The sequence below is a fragment of the Watersipora subatra genome, chromosome 1 (assembly GCF_963576615.1).
Source record: "Watersipora subatra chromosome 1, tzWatSuba1.1, whole genome shotgun sequence".
Taxonomy (NCBI): domain Eukaryota; kingdom Metazoa; phylum Bryozoa; class Gymnolaemata; order Cheilostomatida; family Watersiporidae; genus Watersipora; species Watersipora subatra.
In genome coordinates, this window is record NC_088708.1 from 27,329,225 (window position 1) to 27,348,187 (window position 18,963).

Sequence of the window (18,963 nt, forward strand, 5' to 3'; positions counted from 1 at the left end):
ACTACTAGCGTTTCCATGTAGTATGTCAATCTTTACTAGGTCAAGAATTACATAGTTACAAAATAGTTGGCAGACTTGATGCGGGCATTGACCAGGACAGCCGCCTTTGCTTGCAACATTTTTCTTTGCTTTTATCCATGTTTTTGCATATATGCAGTGCATGTGCTTCATAATACATGTATATGTACATGTGATTAATTATTATCACATATAACATATAAAAAGTATGCTTATGGTAAAACTCGAAATAATTGTTTATTTATGGGAGGCCAGGCTCGAATAAATACAAAGCTATACCGCACCAGCTATTTTTTTCGGGTACACAATTGAATGTTTATAACGATGTTTGTTTATGCTGCGCTCCTGTGAGTATGTTGTCACTGGTGGATTTGGGAGAAATTATGTTATCTATAATTAATCTGAATCCACATATGCCTCGGTGTTGAATTTTCTTCGTCATCTTATTTTATTCTGACTATGTTCAATTTGTACATTTTTGTTTAGCTTGTGTGAACTAATTTGATTATTGCTGGTTCAGGCATTAGTTAAGGTGTTGAGCTATTATGAGCAATTATGATATTTACTAGCAAAAATTTCTTTATTCTGTAAGTCAAACAATTCAAATACACAACTAACAAAATTCTAAAACAATAACCAGTTAAAATAGGCAATGAATGTTACGTTCCTACTCGCATGGTTGTCCATGTTCCTTTGCTCAGTACCAGATGGCTGTGAGTTTCGACAGACAAACGAGTGTCATGACTGTCAATAAATATATCGGCTCAGCAATTGAGATAGCGAAGGTAAAGAGGCTCATTAGATAATGGCGAACGAGGCTCCACAGGCAGGGGAAGGGCCTCAGCAGGCAGTTGGAGGAAGAGCTCTACAGGCGGGAAAAAGAGGCCAAGCCATTGGAGCTGTGTGTTTTTATAGAGGTCTCTGTTAATTTGTGAGAAAGTGGCGAGGCACTCAGGTTCGGTTCTTTATGTTGCAGAGGGTTAGTATCTGAGTACTTATCTCAAGTATGTCATGGGAGTTTACTGATCGGAAATTATGACTAATTCCAGTTATTTGGTAATGTCTGGTAGAGGTCTAATTTTTTGGTGGCTTTTTGTTAAGCCAATTGATATCTCTTTTTTCATGGGTTACTTTTACTGGAAGTTTCTAATCCGCTTGTAGATGGGTATACGATAACTGTTTTTCTTGATGGTTCTCTGATGTACCATATGATTTTGTTTGCTGTAGTATTGCGTATACTTCCAGTGATTTATTTGTTTCTCCATTATGCTATCTGCTTTTGCTAATACTTTCATACAACAGTATTCAACCTTGTTTGTAAAAAGGACCAGAAACTAGGCAAACGAATAAAAAAGATGATTCTAACATATAACCAAAAATACCTGCAAGTAGTTGGTTTAGTGAAGTAACAATACATAAATGTCAGCCCGCACTCATCGAAGAAAAAAAAGTTGTCCATAATTACATACACTGTAGGGTGGTGACGTAGCATCTTGGAGTGGAATCAATGCAGATACGAATCTAGCAAAGCAACATTATGGGTTGCGTTCCATTCTGTAAAACATTACATTTTTTAGTATCCGTAATGCACCTTTTCTAGTGAGGGTCCTATCATGTTTTATGAAGATTTTGATGACCTGATGACGGGGATAATTGAAAAGTAACAGACGAGTTGACCATTTATCACTGTAGGTGACGTTGACGAGGTGGCAATGATTGTGTAAGTAGGAATACTAAGTGGTTTATTATTTGTCCATAAATCAACACGATAAAACGAAACTTCACCAGTTTCGGTTTGAAGTATCCAAAGCCGTATCCAAGTCTGTGACTGACAGTGATTCTTGAAGACAATCTCATTCTACTTTCAGTACAGGAAGTGTAGCCCTAAAAACCTAAGACGCCTGTCACTCTTCGCGAAATAATCAGCAACGCTCCCAAACGTCACTCATAAGTTTGTGAAGGTCGCTAGTTCAGCCATGCTTTTGACTAGCAGAAGTTCAAGCTAGGCAAGTTTCAGGTTCTCACTACCTTTTGGAATACATCAAAACTTGTTGTCTATATTTATCCATGAGGTATTTAGGCAATTTTGAATCTCTAGCCCTCATAACAAAGTGATCACCAAAAAGATCATTTCTCAACAAATTGTAGATGCTAAAAATGACAAAACTAATTGATGACCTTTTCAGCAGATAGATGAAGTATGGAGTATTGGACCATCCAAAATTTATAGCATTTGAAATTAATTGATGTTTTAGTGGGTTTCTCTTATACATTCTTCTCAAAAACAAATGTATTTTTCAAATATCATTCGTCTTCTCTAAAACCTCATGCTATACCGGAGATAGCATGAGGTTTTAGAGAAGACGAATGATATTTGAACTCGCTAAAACGGGAAGAAATCTGTTCGAAAATTAATTTAGAGCACCGATCATATACGGTTTCTATTAGATACTAATTTGGCCAGTCTTACAGTATGATTACACCTTAATTAGAGCAGCTGTAATTAATAATTCTGTGAATTTGTGTTACTAAGAGCTTGATATCAATGTTTTGGTTTCTGGTTATAAAAACGACTAACTACTATGGCAAAGTAGAAGGGTTTAATAATTGAAGTAAGCAGTCCTACTACATGCATAACCTCTATCAAATTTTTAATATGAGCTTGTGAACAGCTTCTATTAGTGCTATTGGCTTCTTTTTGTAAACTCTAGTTAGCTGAGCATGAAATTTTAGCAGTCGACTGTAAAATAGTTAGTGGATGTCTTTACATGTATTTTCACATTTTCTGTATACTACATTACAATAAAAATAAATTTTGATACATTTTAGAGATTTGTTTAATACAATGGTATTGCTGAATGCTTTTTGTCATTTAATATGATGAGCTTGGCTACCTGCTCTTAGTGTATTCCAGCATCATTCAAACATTCAATCTTGATATTTTCTGCAAAGCTTTTTGAGACATACAATTTTTTTTGGTAACTCAAGCATAAAAAGTTAATCATTTGCATCAATAAACAAGATAGTGGAGTTAAATTATCGTTGCTTGTTCTCCTGTTTTTGAGAAGTTTGTTTCAGTAGTTATGTATGGAGATGCTGAATATCTGGGACACGATTCAGGAAAAAGAAAGTATGAAGCGCATCTAAGTGGTTTGTTCTTGCACTTCTGACCATGCCAGTTTCTATTCTGGTTTTATATATTTCCTTAAGTCATGGCATGACATAGTAAAAGCATGATACATGGAGGTCAACACAACCTTACTCATGGCTCATGTGATTAGTGCTAGCACATAATTACAGCAAACCTAGTAATGATATTGTTAGATAACAACAATTATCAAAGGATCAGCCGGTACTCTTCTATCAACCTACTCAGTGGGCACTGCCTCAGGCAACTAAATAAGTCAGTATCAACTTCACCATTGATTATTTAAGGAAGTCGGATGTCCTGGAAAATACTTGTTAGTTTTACATAATACCAATGGTATTGGCAGAAATAGAATGGAGCTTTACTAATTATGTTATACGCAAATAATTAAAATATACTGAGTGCATCAACTTGGTTCTTAACCAACATTTTAAAATAAAACATAAAGGGCAGATATGTCATACTCTTTATCACATTTCTTTAAATGCAATAAAGTAGTGAATATAAAATTTTGGCAAACCAACCAAAATGACACCCTGATAAAACATCAGTTTTTCTACCTCAGATCTTTACTGTAGATCATAGTGTGTCAGTTCTGGCATGTACACTTTATCATTTACTGATTATTTACAAATTTGTGAATATAGCATACTTGAGCAATTTAGGTAGACTTAGTGAGCTGACAGCTCTGTAAGAGTTGGTGACCCTAAAATCTGACATTCATTCAGGCTCTCATCGGTGATGTACAAAGGGCAAAAGTTGCAAAAAGCTTTGAGGCATCCGCTTTGTGACCAAAAAGCTCAAATCTTTTCTATCATTAGTTCTGAACTCAGTCCGTTTCTGCCTGGTGACCCAGTTAAGTGTTAACCTTGGCCGTAGCTCTGAGCCTAACAAAGTAGCATCCGCATAAGTGGTTCTCATGAGCAAGAACCCTAATAATCACAGATGATGTATTGAGCACAGCTATAAATATCCCACTTACACAAAATGTTACGTCAAGATATTCATAATTATGAATTTATCCTTTATTTAGAGCATCATGCTATGTGTTGGGAGTATTTGTGAACCATTTAATAAACACGTATTAATGCCGGTTCAATTTTATCCGCAATATCCTTGCGCGGCAAACCAAAAGACGGGTCTTGGTTTGCCATACGATTTTAACATCCACAAATATTTGTGGATTTTAAAGACATTGCATGCGAAGATTGGTACACTCAGAGGCTATCAGAAACTGTCCGACACACTTTATTTGCTGTGTTGTCCTTTTTTATTCATTGTTACTGGTGGCAGAATTGGGAAGTCAGCTATTATATAAAGAAGTTTTATCACTAGGGTTATCATGAGTTTATTCCTCTATTGGCCAATGTTAGTAGCGGTGTTTTATATTCAGTGGTATTGACGTTGTGCATGGTGAAAAATCGAACTTGATATAGTAAGGATCACACTCGCCTACAACATTATAGACAGTACAACATATAAACATTACCAAACTGAACCGACGGATGCTGCAGACAGATACTATCTACAATTCCCTTCTCTTTTGATACCTATAGTAGTAATCGACTAGGCCGCGTCTAGTAATCATTGTTAAGTTTATATGCATTAACTTGTTATGGTTTAAATCCGTAAAGAGGTTTTGTACATGTTTACTTTTGACTTTATTTTCAAATACCTATTAAAAATATCATAAAATCATTTTATTTATTGCATGTGCTAACATGCTACCTTTTGGATCTCTTCCAAGTGTAGTTTTAGTGTGTTGTGTTTATTATGATGTTTAATGGTCAATTAATGTTCTGTTTTGGCTTATACCCGTATTTTGTGTCATTTTTTAGTTTCACAAGTCATGCCTGCTGCAACTGTCACAAGCAATGCAAAGATAATATTGCTAGATATAGAGGGCACCACTACCTCTATCAGTTTTGTTAAGGTAATAAACCTATTTCTATTTGTTGATGCGCATAGACTATCTGTGCATGTTGAAACCACTTGAAATAGTTGGAACTTATTGTATTGGTTTTTTGATGTCAGGATTGAATATGTTAGTAGCCTTATGTTAAGATTGAATATGTTAGTAGCCTTATGTTAAGATTGAATATGTTAGTAGCCTTATGTTAAGATTGAATATGTTAGTAGCCTTATGTTAAGATTGAATATGTTAGTAGCCTTATGTTAAGATTGAATATGTTAGTAGCCTTATGTTAAGATTGAATATGTTAGGAACTTTATGTTAGGATTGAATATGTTAGTAATCTTATGTTAGGATTGAAAATGTTAGTAACCTTATTTTAGGATTGAATATGTTAGTAACCTAATATTAGGATTGAATATGTTAGGAACCTTATGTTAAGATTGAATATGTTAGTAACCTTACGTTAGGACAGAATATGTTAGTAACCTTATGTTAGGATTGAATAGGTCCTTTAGAGCAATGGTTTTCAACCTTTTTTAAGCCAGGGTGCAGTTTTTACATTGGAAAAATTTTGTGGCGCACCACTAACCAAAAATGTTAAAAAATGACACTCTGAACAGTATATTTAATTACAATATAATTTCTCAATTTATTTATACTCAGTGTGAAACCTGGGACTGTTTAGATGAACGCAAAGCCGATATCCTGGCATGAATAGAAGAAAGACACGCATGAAGCTCTTCTTCAACAGATCTCAGTCTCTCTCTGTTTTTAGTTTTTATAGAGGTTAGGCTTGAAAAGCTCTGCTCACACAGATATGTTGTGGAGAATGGGAGCGATGTCAGAACAGCTTTGTTGGCCAGAATGGAGAACTCCTTGGCAACAGTCAACCAAAAACTGTCCGAAGGAAAATCAGCAAATCTTAATTTTAAACCTCGATCCTGTTTCAGTTCAGCTAGGTCCTCCTGCTCGTGTAAAGTCATGTCCTTTCCAACAACTGATGCTGAGCTGTATGGGTCCCTTACCCAGTCAAAGCATTCAGTGGAGGCTGAAAAGAAATAAAATGACAACTTCTGCTCAAGACTTCAAATGTTTACATATTACCTCACACAGTGCAGCGGTGGGACATTGCCATTTCTCTGTGGGTCAAAACATCGCCAGGTTGGCACGTAGCACATGTTGTTGCCAGAGGTGGTCCTTTAAATGGAATCCATTTACTTTATTTGTGCTTGTAAGCAGGTTTTTATTTCGGCCCTGCATCCTTGTGTTCAGTTCGTTCAGATGATGAAATATATCAGCCAGATATGCCAGCTTTGTGCATCACTTGAAAAAAGATGTGAGTAATCAGACATCTCATTTGTCAGAAACATTTGAAGTTCCTCTTGTAGCTCATACACACGGGCCAGGGCCTTATCGAGCGACAACCATCTTACCTCCGTATAAAGTAATGAGGCCTTATGCTCCGCTTCCATTTTCTCACACAGAGATGCAAATATATGGCTTTTCAGAGGTCGTGTCTTTACCAAGTTCACTATGCTCTCCGCATCGTCCAACACAGGAACCTGTTCTGCTGGTAAAGTCTTAGCAACAAGGGCCTCACGGTGCAAAAAAACAGTGTGTCAGGTCTGGGTTTCTTTTCTTCACTCTGCTCACAAAGACTTTGGTGCGCCCGACCATGGTTGCAGCTCCATCAGTGCAAGCACTTTGCAGTTTTCTTACGTAAGTCCTCCATGGTCCAGATATTGCGATGTAACCCGAAAATTTCTTCTCCAGTTGTAATTTCATGCAGGCGAACAAAATAGTTTATTGGCTTGTTTTGAAGTAGTGGGTGTTTTGTTTGGAGATGGGGTTTAAGCTTGCTCGGCACCATAGCGCTGTTGGATAGCTTCTCGCCACATACCAGGCATAATGAAGTAGGTGTTGTATTATCCCCGGTGAAAGTAAATCTATACGAAAGATAGCTTACACTATATTGCCTTGAGCTCACCGTCTTTGCTTTCTTTTTCCCACCACTTATACTAGGGCTTTCATCTGGGTCAGAATATTGTACAGAGCCCAATTCGGAGTTTGCAGTTGTCATTTTCAAAAACTTCTCCATGACTGTTACCACAACCTCCCATGTGCATCATTAAGTCTCTCGGAGGAACAAGGCTATCAGCCACACTGACGAACATTAAATTACCCTCCCAGTCTTTACAGCATGGACACCAGACAATGACATACCGTAATATTTACAGAAAATGATTAATAAATGTTTTATAAAATTTTAAATTTCAAAAAAGTGACATTGAATAATTTCTCACGGCACACTTGACGAACTCTCACGGCAGACTAGTGTGTGGCAGCACAGGTGGTGAAAATCTCTGCCTTAGGAAATCTTGATGAATATTAGCAGTTTTTGTTAACAATAGTAATATATAAAAATAATGTCAGATTCTTTTCATCCGGTTTCACCTGATACCAGTAGTCTCAGTCCCTTGTATGGATTAACTGGCATTATAAGTACATTTTCAGTGACATCCAATATATCGATTTGCTTGGTGTAATGTAACAATGCAATCAAGCTGACTCATCAATCAAGGTCTACAGCGGCTGTGATAGAATCTAGATATCATTTTAAAGGCCAACTTATAAGGTTTTGCTCTTGTTGTGAGAATGCTCATAAAGTTGTCTCCACAGGATGAACTCTTCCCATATGTACTCCGGAACTTAAAGCACCACCTTGACAATCACTGGAATGAGCCTGAGATGATGGCTGATATTGATGCTCTGAGGGAGCAGGTAACCTTTTTTTTTCACATTTATCTTAGGTCCTTGTAGCAGCTGCATCCAGATTTTCATCTTCAAAACTGTTAAAATTTATAGGAAATTGGCCTTATTTTCTGCTGTCTGGAATATTCTACATCTTGCCTAACACTCTGAATGGGCAACAGTATTGCTAGTTAGCCGCAAGGATATGAGTGTCAATTGATCTAAAATTCCAATTCAAAATTTTTTTGGCATTCATGCAAAAAAAAAATTTATCACTCAATTATAAAGTTAACTAATGCTGCGGAATTACTTTTGATATCTTTTATCAAGATTACCGCTATTCAAACTGACTTTTGGTTCTCTTGGCTATACCACAGCTTTAACGAAAGGGAAGTCACGGACTCGGGTTCTTATTGTCAGCGAGGAGGTGCAATCTTTAAATGTTTACTTGTAGACAATGCTTGTCAGAGATGTTTGGTAAGTTTACAATTTACTGGAATATTGCTCCTCGCACTGTGGTCGCTGCAGAAACTGAGTGATGTCTGGGCAGCAGTAGCGACAAACTTAATAACAATATAATATCTTACTGTTGATTGTATTTACTAATATTGAAATTTATTGTTGTTTCTGACAATACTATTGTTGTTGTTAACGAAGTCCTTTAGTTTGTCTTTCATTTGTGCCTTCACTCGCATTTCTAATAATTTCATGCTTTTTGCTATTAACAAGTATTGTAGGGAGTAAGTATAATTATGTTCTATGGGTAATCTGTGGAAGTCTTTTCATCACGGAGTTTGATTAACACAATCTGCTTATCCTTGTTGCCTAATTTCTGTAAAGGCCATGGTGACACGTCAGCTACATTCACTGCCAGATAATGGAGTGTTCTGATTATCTATTTGTGAGATATATAGCTAATCAGTAGATATGTTGGAGGCAGCGCTGCTATCTAATATCTGCCGAGGTCTAGTACATCTGAGCTGTGAACAACATTTTGGGATTTGATTCTTTAAAAGGCCACCGGTGATGGCGGGAAGGGTCTTCCACTTTGTTGTATTATTCATTCTGTTAGCAAATAGAGTTGGGGCCCTATTAGGCACTTGATGTAATCACTGATTTTCATGTGGTAGCCCCAGCCTTTGTGCTCTCTCCGGCGCATTTGCACCACATTCCCTCTGACTTCCCCTTTAACAAAACATGATTTGTAGTTCACCTACAAATCATGCATGATTTTTAGTAAATTGATCCCTTCAGCATTGTTTGTCATGCTAAAATAACCTGCTGGTGGTACACTTGACTAGGCTGAGCGAGACAGGACAGATGGCATACTCTCCGCTCCTCCAATCCTATCCACTGAGAGTGTCCAATCAGAGATTATCCAGTCTGTCATATCCAATGTTGAATGGCAAATGAGTAGTGACAGAAAAACAACAGCTTTGAAGCAACTTCAAGGTCATATGTGGGTCGATGCTTATGAAAAAAAAGAAATTGAGGCACAGTAAGACTATATATCTGAATAAGCATGTAGGAACCATATGTCATGATAGTTGAGGTGCAGTAAGACTATATATCTGAATAAACATGTAGCAACCATATGTCATAGTAGTTGAGGCGCAGTAAAGGGGTGGTCACATGAGCCCCGAACCGAACTAAATGACGCAAAACGACGTCGCTCTCAGCTGTAAAAAGTTCGGCCGAAGACATTTCTGGCCAAAACGAACCATTTCGGTCCTGCTCGAAATTTCGTGGCCGAACCCTTTCTCTTATTGGCTGGTTAAAATTTCTAGAATTCTAGCGAGCACACGTCACATTTTTCCTTACGTGCGTGTGAGTAAAGTAAAAAAAGAAATGGGACGATACTTTTATTTCATTAAATAAACAACATGAAGCAATTTACGACAAGGTTCGCCCGGACTTGTGATTGTGTTGCATAAATGTAAGATGTTGCACTTAAGTTTTGCATAAATGTAAGAGAATGGTTGTGATTTTCTTTCGTGTAGAATATAAGTAATGTGTCATATTCATCCTGATGAAGTATCGTTGACTGATTTATTTATGTAAAACCACAGTACTATGATAAAGACTGTTTTTTTTGGTTATGTACTCAGCATAGAAAAACATTCATATGTTAATACAAAAATATAATTATGTTGATTGGAAGGGTTGGCAAAATCTTTGTATCGAGTGATTTATTTTGAGCAGCTGAACAATTTTGTGATAAATCTGCTGTGTAATTATAATTTATAATTGTTCCTCAAAGTTTTTGTTTACAATAGAAATATTTAACTCAAATACATAAAAACTACTAATGAAACCGTGTCCTGTCTCTATATGTATGGTATCTAAAAAGCGAAGTGACTTCGGATGCCATGTGACATATGCCACGAACCGAACCAGCCTCCGAACCGATCCTACATTGGTTCGGTGCTCGTGTGACAACGCCTTAAGACTATATATCTGAATAAACATGTAGCAACCATACGTCATAGTAGTTGAGGTGCAGTAAGACTATATATCTGAATAAACATGTAGCAACCATATGTCATGGTATTTGAGGAGCAGTAAGACTATATATCTGAATAAACATGTTGCAACCATATGTCATAGTAGTTGAGGTGCCGTAAGACTATATATCTGAATAAACATGTAGCAACCATATGTCATGGTAGTTGAGGAGCAGTAAGACTATATATCTGAATAAACATGTTGCAACCATATGTCATAGTAGTTGAGGTGCAGTAAGACTATATATCTGAATAAACATGTTGCAACCATATGTCATGGTAGTTGAGGTGCAGTAAGACTATATATCTGAATAAACATGTTGCAACCATATGTCATAGTAGTTGAGGTGCAGTAAGACTATATATCTGAATAAACATGTAGCAACCATATGTCATAGTAGTTGAGGTGCAGTAAGACTATATATCTGAATAAACATGTTGCAACCATATGTCATAGTAGTTGAGGTGCAGTAAGACTATATATCTGAATAAACATGTTGCAACCATGTTATAAAAGTTGAGGTTTGTTAGGACTCAAAGTTGAGGCTTAGTCAGACTATATATCTGAATAAGCAACTATATACGGTATACTGCAGTGTAGATATCTATATATAAATATAACTAATAATTAAAAAATGTATATCTAATATATATTATTCTTGACTGTTTTCCATCTGTCTGTTTGCGTATTTTGTCACAAAGCGCAAAGAATACTTATGGTCACAATTATTTCTGAGGCTTTAGAACATGGCTGATTAGCTCAGTTGGTTAGAGCTTCATTCCAATGAGGTGAATGTCATGTTGGCCAACATTTTAGTCATCTCATTAGTTGCATGTACAAAATTTTGTTGTATGAAAGCTGGCACATTCGAAACAACTAGTACTGTAACACAAAAATAAAAGGCGTTGACATCCATATTGCACTTCATCATGTCTGGCAATTTAACATTGATTAAAAAGTCACCTTTTACTAACGACGAATCCTCTTAAATGAATCTCTAATGAAGATGATTTCAGATAGAAGGAATTACAATATAAATTGGTAATCTGCCCAAGCAAGCTGTATGCAAAGAAGAAAAGGAACATTGATTCGCTAATTCGTCTTTCTCAGGTATACAGCAAGGACATCAGAATAACCTTGATGGTATAAAAAAATGTGGAAAGTTAATCCTCAAGAAAGGCCATCCTGTGCACACAGATGGCCTGGAAATATCAACCGGTACCATCAAGGATATTAAATAAGAGTACAAGGAATTCATTCGGCAGTTTCTACGAAGTTAGCTCAATGCCAGGAACCAGGTTACGACAATAAAGACCTATGCACTGACAGCAGTAAGGCACCCAGCAGACATAAGGTGGACAGAGAAGCTACCAAGGAAACAGACATAGCAATTCGCATGCTGCTGACCATGCTTTGAGCACTCCATCCAAAGTCATATACTACTATGTTATACCTGAGTAGAAAATATGGGGTAGAGGGATCAAAAGTGTAGGCTACGTCAAACAGTGAAAGAAAAACAGCATGGAAGCTTATGCAGTCTCCATTGCCATCATTGACAAGTTGCTAGCTGAATTCCACTTGATTGTTGTGACAACGGAACCGTAAACTGATAATGAGGAACCTGACTGTCACATTAAACCTCTCCATAGTGCCTACTACTGACAGGTATCTGAGGTTGGCGACCCCCACCAAACATATACAAAAAATGTATGTGTCTGAACAGAGCTCACCTAATGGCCAACACAATGTTGTTAATCATGGCAGCTCAAGAACAAATACTCCCAACTAGGCAACCCTAAACACATATATCTCGCTAGCAAAGATCCTAGACGCAGACTGTGCAATGATGTACCAGAGACCATCTAACAAGTCATCAGTGGATGCAAGCAGATAGCAGGCAATGTATACACTGAGCGAAATAATCATGTCCCAGGTGTAGTGTACGGAAGCCTTTGTGATGAGTATAGTCTCAATAAACCACAACCCAGCTCACCTAATGGCCAACACAATGTTGTTAATCATGGCAGCTCAAGAACAAATACTCCCAACTAGGCAACTCTAAACACAGATATATCTCGCTAGAAAAGATCCTAGAAGCAGACTGTGCAATGATGTACCAGAGACCATCCAACAAGTCATCAGTAAATGCAAGCTGATAGCAGGCAATGTATACACTGAGCGAAATAATCATGTCGCAAGTGTAGTGTACGGAAGCCTTTGTGATGAGTATAGTCTCAATAAACCACAACCCTGGTGGGAAGCTCATAATTAGGTCAATGAGACTGACCGGGGCTAAGCTCTTAGTAGACTTCAACATCCAGACTGACAAGTGCATCTTGGCAACCCTACCAGATATCAAGGTAGTGGACAAAAAGAGCAAGAAGGCTACTATAATAGATATAACCATATCTAATGACTACAGCAAAGCAAGTCAATAGAAGGAAAAAGTGGAAAGATATCTCCCACTTGAAAAGTGCCAACATATAACAACTGTACTCTCAGTATTCATTGAAACATTGGGTGTCATAACACCCAACATCAAATGTGGCTTGCCCAAACACTGGCAGCATCAGCACAAGTGAGTTGCAGAAATACATGTTATGGGAACTGACAAGACCTGTAGGCGAGTGCTCAAGCTACCAGGTCTCTGGTAGGAGCCCCGAGCTTGAGTAGACACTACCACCCACATGAGTTAATTGGAGTGATGAAACAACATTTTATACATACTATATATACACTATATATAGTATATATATACATGTACTATATATATATAGTATATATACACTATATATACTATATATATGAAGGATTATCGCATTGTTTGAAAAAGTGCTCAATAGTAAAACTGGAGCTGACTAACATCAAATTTGAGTAAAAGTTACCAAAATGGTTAGAGCATTTTACTACTAAATAGTTTCACGCATAGTAGGTGCACTTTATTTTAAACCTATAATTGCTTAGCTTGCGTTTATACGTTTTATGAACCTTTGGTCATTTTACCTGAAGAGTGCCCTTACTATGCTCGAAACTATTTAGTAGTAAAACTTTTTAACCATTTCAGTAACTTTTACTCAAATTTGATTTGATAGACTATATATATATATATATATATATATATATATATTTTAAATAGATATAGTCGTGCAATTATTTGTTAGCACCCTTTAAAAATTTGTATTTTTCAATTGATATTAGCAATTACTCATCATATTGAAGTGTATCCATCTTTACATCTACTCGAACCTTACCGGATGTTCTGTCAAATGATGCAACTCAAAATTACATACTCAGTTTTCACTCGCAGTGCTGATTTTGAGAATTTACATGTTTCCGAAATTTTTTGATGATTGTAATAAGATTGTAGCAAAATTACAAAACAATGTGAAGCCTATGTTAGACGTCATGCAAAACATTGTGTAGACAGTGATAGAGTTTAAAAGCTGCTTGCTGGCTAAAACAAGGCAGAACTCAGCTTTAACTTTACTTGATTCTCACCAGTGAGTATGAACAACAGCATCTTTTAGATTAGTGATTGTTCACTTACACCAGCAAAGCTTGGGGTATAGGAACTGTGCAACTCAGGGTCTTTAAGATCAACTATTAAATACACCATCAAGGCTTGGGGTATAGGAACAGTGCAACTCAGGGTCTTTAAGATCAACTATTAAATACACCATCAAGGCTTGGGGTATAGGAACAGTGCAACTCAGGGTCTTTAAGATCAACTATTAAATACACCATCAAGGCTTGGGGTATAGGAACAGTGCAACTCAGGGTCTTTAAGATCAACTATTAAATACACCATCAAGGCTTGGGGTATAGGAACAGTGCAACTCAGGGTCTTTAAGATCAACTATTAAATACACCATCAAGGCTTGGGGTATAGGAACAGTGCAACTCAGGGTCTTTAAGATCAACTATTAAATACACCATCAAGGCTTGGGGTATAGGAACAGTGCAACTCAGGGTCTTTAAGATCAACTATTAAATACACCATCAAGGCTTGGGGTATAGGAACAGTGCAACTCAGGGTCTTTAAGATCAACTATTAAATACACCATCAAGGCTTGGGGTATAGGAACAGTGCAACTCAGGGTCTTTAAGATCAACTATTAAATACACCATCAAGGCTTGGGGTATAGGAACAGTGCAACTCAGGGTCTTTAAGATCAACTATTAAATACACCATCAAGGCTTGGGGTATAGGAACAGTGCAACTCAGGGTCTTTAAGATCAACTATTAAATACACCATCAAGGCTTGGGGTATAGGAACAGTGCAACTCAGGGTCTTTAAGATCAACTATTAAATACACCATCAAGGCTTGGGGTATAGGAACAGTGCAACTCAGGGTCTTTAAGATCAACTATTAAATACACCATCAAGGCTTGGGGTATAGGAACAGTGCAACTCAGGGTCTTTAAGATCAACTATTAAATACACCATCAAGGCTTGGGGTATAGGAACAGTGCAACTCAGGGTCTTTAAGATCAACTATTAAATACACCATCAAGGCTTGGGGTATAGGAACAGTGCAACTCAGGGTCTTTAAGATCAACTATTAAATACACCATCAAGGCTTGGGGTATAGGAACAGTGCAACTCAGGGTCTTTAAGATCAACTATTAAATACACCATCAAGGCTTGGGGTATAGGAACAGTGCAACTCAGGGTCTTTAAGATCAACTATTAAATACACCATCAAGGCTTGGGGTATAGGAACAGTGCAACTCAGGGTCTTTAAGATCAACTATTAAATACACCATCAAGGCTTGGGGTATATGAACAGTGCAACTCAGGGTCTTTAAGATCAACTATTAAATACACCATCAAGGCTTGGGGTATAGGAACAGTGCAACTCAGGGTCTTTAAGATCAACTATTAAATACACCATCAAGGCTTGGGGTATAGGAACAGTGCAACTCAGGGTCTTTAAGATCAACTATTAAATACACCATCAAGAGGTTCCAGCATACCGGATAGTTCAAGAATTGTGGATGGTCTGATCACCTCACCAATATCTATAATGGTAAATCTTAGTAGTGCTAAACTTTAGTGCACATGTGCAAGCTTAACCATTTCTCTGGCAGCGCTGAGTTTGCTGTGAAGCTTGGAGACTCTACTGGCATAAAGATTGTACGTTCAACTGTCAAAATCATTCTGGTGAAGTATGGTTTTAAAGCAAGAAGACCTTGCAAGCAGGCCTTTGTAAATGCAAGCCAAAGATCACGGCGCTATTGGTCGGCTGTTCAGCATGCATCTTGGACAACAGAGCAGTGGAAAAAGGTAATATGGAGTGATGAGTCAAACTGCTACCTCCATAATCACTCTGATCAAATAACCATCAGAAGACAAGAGGGAAATATAAACAAGCCATAGCATTTTTATCAACTATCAAGCATCCCTACAATTATGATTTGAGGATGTTTCTCTTTTGCTGGTGCTCGTTGTATTGGTTTCTGTTAGGGAGGAATGCAGCGAAGTACATTGAAACAATGAAAATTAAGTTACTCCCTTCTGCAAATGACATTTGATCAGAACAGCCGAGACTAGATGTTTCAGCAGGATAATGCTCCATGCTGAGCAAATTGTGAAGACTTGGTTCCGGTGTAACCAAAGTGATGTCATGGCCTGCTCAGTCTCTCGACCTTAATCTTATTGAGAATCTCTGGCAGCAAATCAAAGTCATAGCCAGTAGAGACAAACCAGAATCTAAAAGAGTCTGTCATCAGAGCTTGGCATGACATATTAGTAACAGATGATCGGCTCCACACTTTTATTGAGAGTGTGCTACGCAGGTGTGCTGTTATACAGGCAAAAGGCTAGCCTACTAAGTGTTACACTCTTCTCAAACTCCAAAGGCCTTTTTAGAGTCACTACCAAAGAGTTAGTTCCTATCCACCCAATAAAATTGAATACAAACCATCACATGTCAAAATCTTTCCATGGCTGTTGTTGTTGCAGTACAATATTGTGCCAATAAAACTATTGGAAATGATTTGAAGCTTGCAAAAACAGATTCTCTGCATCAAAATTCCAAAGCCAGTTTTAAAACTTCTCGCGATGCTCAAGGGTGCTTACAATTAATAGCATTACTGTATATATACTGTGTATATATATACACACTGTGTATATACTCACACCGTAACTAATAGAAATTCTAGCATGATGTATGCACTTTAGAATAATAACATATACCATTACCTTGATAGATTTACTGTATCTATAATATGTACTATAGATATCTACTGTAGTGTGTATAAATCATAATATATGCTATGGTATATTTACTGCAGGTTGTATATACCGCTGCATTTGCTATATATATTTACTGTTATGTGTATACTATGGTTTTATTCACTATTGCATATATACACCATAGTGTCTGTTATAGTGTCTGTTATGGTATCTGTTATTCAGTGATTAAATACTCACATCATTCTTCAGCAAGACTGTAAAATTTAAAGTTTTCATCAGTATCTTAAAGAACCTACGATATAGGTGGGCAGTGTTGTAAAAACCATAAGGTTCCGGTAATACCAGTGAATATTTTTATAGCAGTTTGGTTGACAGGTTTCCTTGACTGCTGTTTGTTGGGGAATTGCTTGAGTATTACTTTGAAGTGTATATAACGGTTGCAGTAATAATATAACCAAATCGAATTCCAGGTTTTTGAAAGTCCTTTTCACTTATTTCAATCATCGTTTAGTCTATTCCTTGCAGCTCTTGTCATAACCAACAATGTTGCTTTACATCTCCCCTCTCATCCTCTCTCCCTCTCTCTCCCTTCACGGTAACTACTAGACTGCCTGGGAAATTGGTCTGCAGATGTTTGGCCTTGGATTTCTATTGTTTCCATGGTCTTTTTCATTGCAGTTTATTTGAGGATGTGGCCTCTTGCATGAAAACATGGAAAAAGTTGGGGAAGTCCATCTGCATCTATTCATCTGGCAGCGTTGCTGCTCAAAAGCTACTGTTCAAGTATTCAGTGAAGGGGGACCTTACCGAGGTAACTGATCTTCTTTGATTGGATACCATGAGATGTTTTACTATGCATTATTTATTGCGGGAGATAGAATTTTGGGGAACTCTTGCAATACTGTCTACCTTACAATACTGTGTGCATCATTACAGCTCATTTCTCAAAACTTTGACACCAGAGTCGGAGGTAAAAAAGAGACAAAAAGTTACAGCACCATAGCAGAGCAACTTGGAGTGATGCCAAATGAGATTATATTTCTGACAGATATTGTGGAAGGTATATGTGCTAAATCAACACTACAGTAGACACTCCTATAACGAAAATTCCAGACAGCGAAAAGAATTTATGTGAAGTTTTTACTTCGTACTACATAAGAAATTCTATATAATGTAAGGTGTCAAGTCTGTGCAAGTTCTCAAATTCGATCTGAATAGTAATGCATCTCGCAGCACTTGTGAGAAAAACACTGTACGTATTATAGTGTTTACATACTATATATACAACCTCCACGACATTCTAGTTTGTGGTGATTAATCGTCAGATGTGTTGACTAAACAGAGAACAGGTAGCTGCGCAATTGTTCATAAATACTTAAAGGCAATCGATTGGTGCAGGTGTTGCAGTATCAGTCTACCAATCTGAATGTCACGAGTTGGAGTATCGTCGAAAGTTATCTTCTATTCTAACCTTGACCCCTGGATATAGATAGACGATGAACAAGTAGACACACCTTTTTTTATAGTAAAAACATTTTTGTTTTGCTTTATTATAGACATATTGTAGATGTATAAAAGATTTGTTATTAGTTTTTTTTTACAGAAATGACTTTTCTGTTAAGAAAAAAATAAACAAATTATCGTAAATGAACGTCGAGAATGTGCGCTCCCAATCAACTTATTGTAAAATTGCTGCAACCATGGTCTATAAAACCAGTGAAATTAATCAGAAAAAGGAGACAAGATATCGATGCAAACCAATAATAATGCAGTTGTGGTTTAGCCTACAAATTAAAACATTGAGAATAATTTTTTCTTTTTGGGTGGCCATAAGGGTGAGTTTGTAAAGATCTTGGAATGGATTAGGCAATTTATATGTACATGTATTTTACTGTTCATATAACGTAAATTCGGTATAACGTAAATGTTCCTGGAACAGATTATTTATGTTGTAGGAGTGCCTACTGCACATCTAACAGATATAGTTGAAGGCTAAATTAACACTGTATCTTTAACAGATAGAGTAGGTGTTATATGCTAGATTACCGCTGTAGTATATTTTGCATATGTAGTGGATGGTACATGGGCTAAGTTAACACTGTTTTCGGCAGCTGTAGAGAAACAGTACTGAAAGAATTGAGCAAGGGTCTAATTTGAAGTCAATAAATTTATATTTGGAATACCTCATATCTGCAATTTGTATCAAAATCAGCTGTGCTACTACATGTACTTGCTGTCTGATATTGTTTATAGAAGCAAGGGCTGCCAAGGCAGCAGGAATGCAGACTACAATAATGGTGAGACCAGGGAATGGTCCACTGACTGTCCAACAATTGGAAGAATATGAGACCATGACTGACTTCCATCAGCTCAAGTTTGAGTAATCCACACACACAACTCCAGACCATTAGGCACAGTCGGAATAA

General features: G+C 37.1%; 1 protein-coding gene across 2 annotated transcripts; it reads left to right on the plus strand.

Moving 5' to 3' along the window:
• Positions 1 to 163: 163 nt before the first annotated feature.
• LOC137396949 (enolase-phosphatase E1-like) lies at positions 164 to 18,927 on the plus strand. 2 transcript variants are annotated; one of them, XM_068083246.1, is made up of 7 exons: positions 164 to 224; positions 5,005 to 5,099; positions 7,761 to 7,862; positions 9,134 to 9,330; positions 17,216 to 17,348; positions 17,474 to 17,597; positions 18,791 to 18,927. In XM_068083246.1, the coding sequence occupies exons 2-7, from the start codon at positions 5,016 to 5,018 to the stop codon at positions 18,919 to 18,921; spliced, it is 771 nt and encodes a 256-aa protein (XP_067939347.1). In that variant the 5' UTR covers positions 164 to 224; positions 5,005 to 5,015; the 3' UTR covers positions 18,922 to 18,927. The 2 variants fall into 2 exon arrangements, with proteins under 2 accessions (XP_067939347.1, XP_067939339.1); XM_068083238.1 differs by lacking the exon at positions 164 to 224 and adding an exon at positions 1,898 to 2,024.
• Positions 18,928 to 18,963: the final 36 nt, after the last annotated feature.

Coding starts and splice junctions, on each gene's coding strand:
- LOC137396949 (XM_068083246.1), top strand. CDS start 5,016: ATGCCTGCTGCAACTGTCACAAGCAATGCAAAGATAATATTGCTAGAT. Junction 7,863..9,133: donor TTGATGCTCTGAGGGAGCAG/GTAACCTTTTTT, acceptor ACACTTGACTAG/GCTGAGCGAGACAGGACAGA. Junction 17,598..18,790: donor TCTGACAGATATTGTGGAAG/GTATATGTGCTA, acceptor TATTGTTTATAG/AAGCAAGGGCTGCCAAGGCA.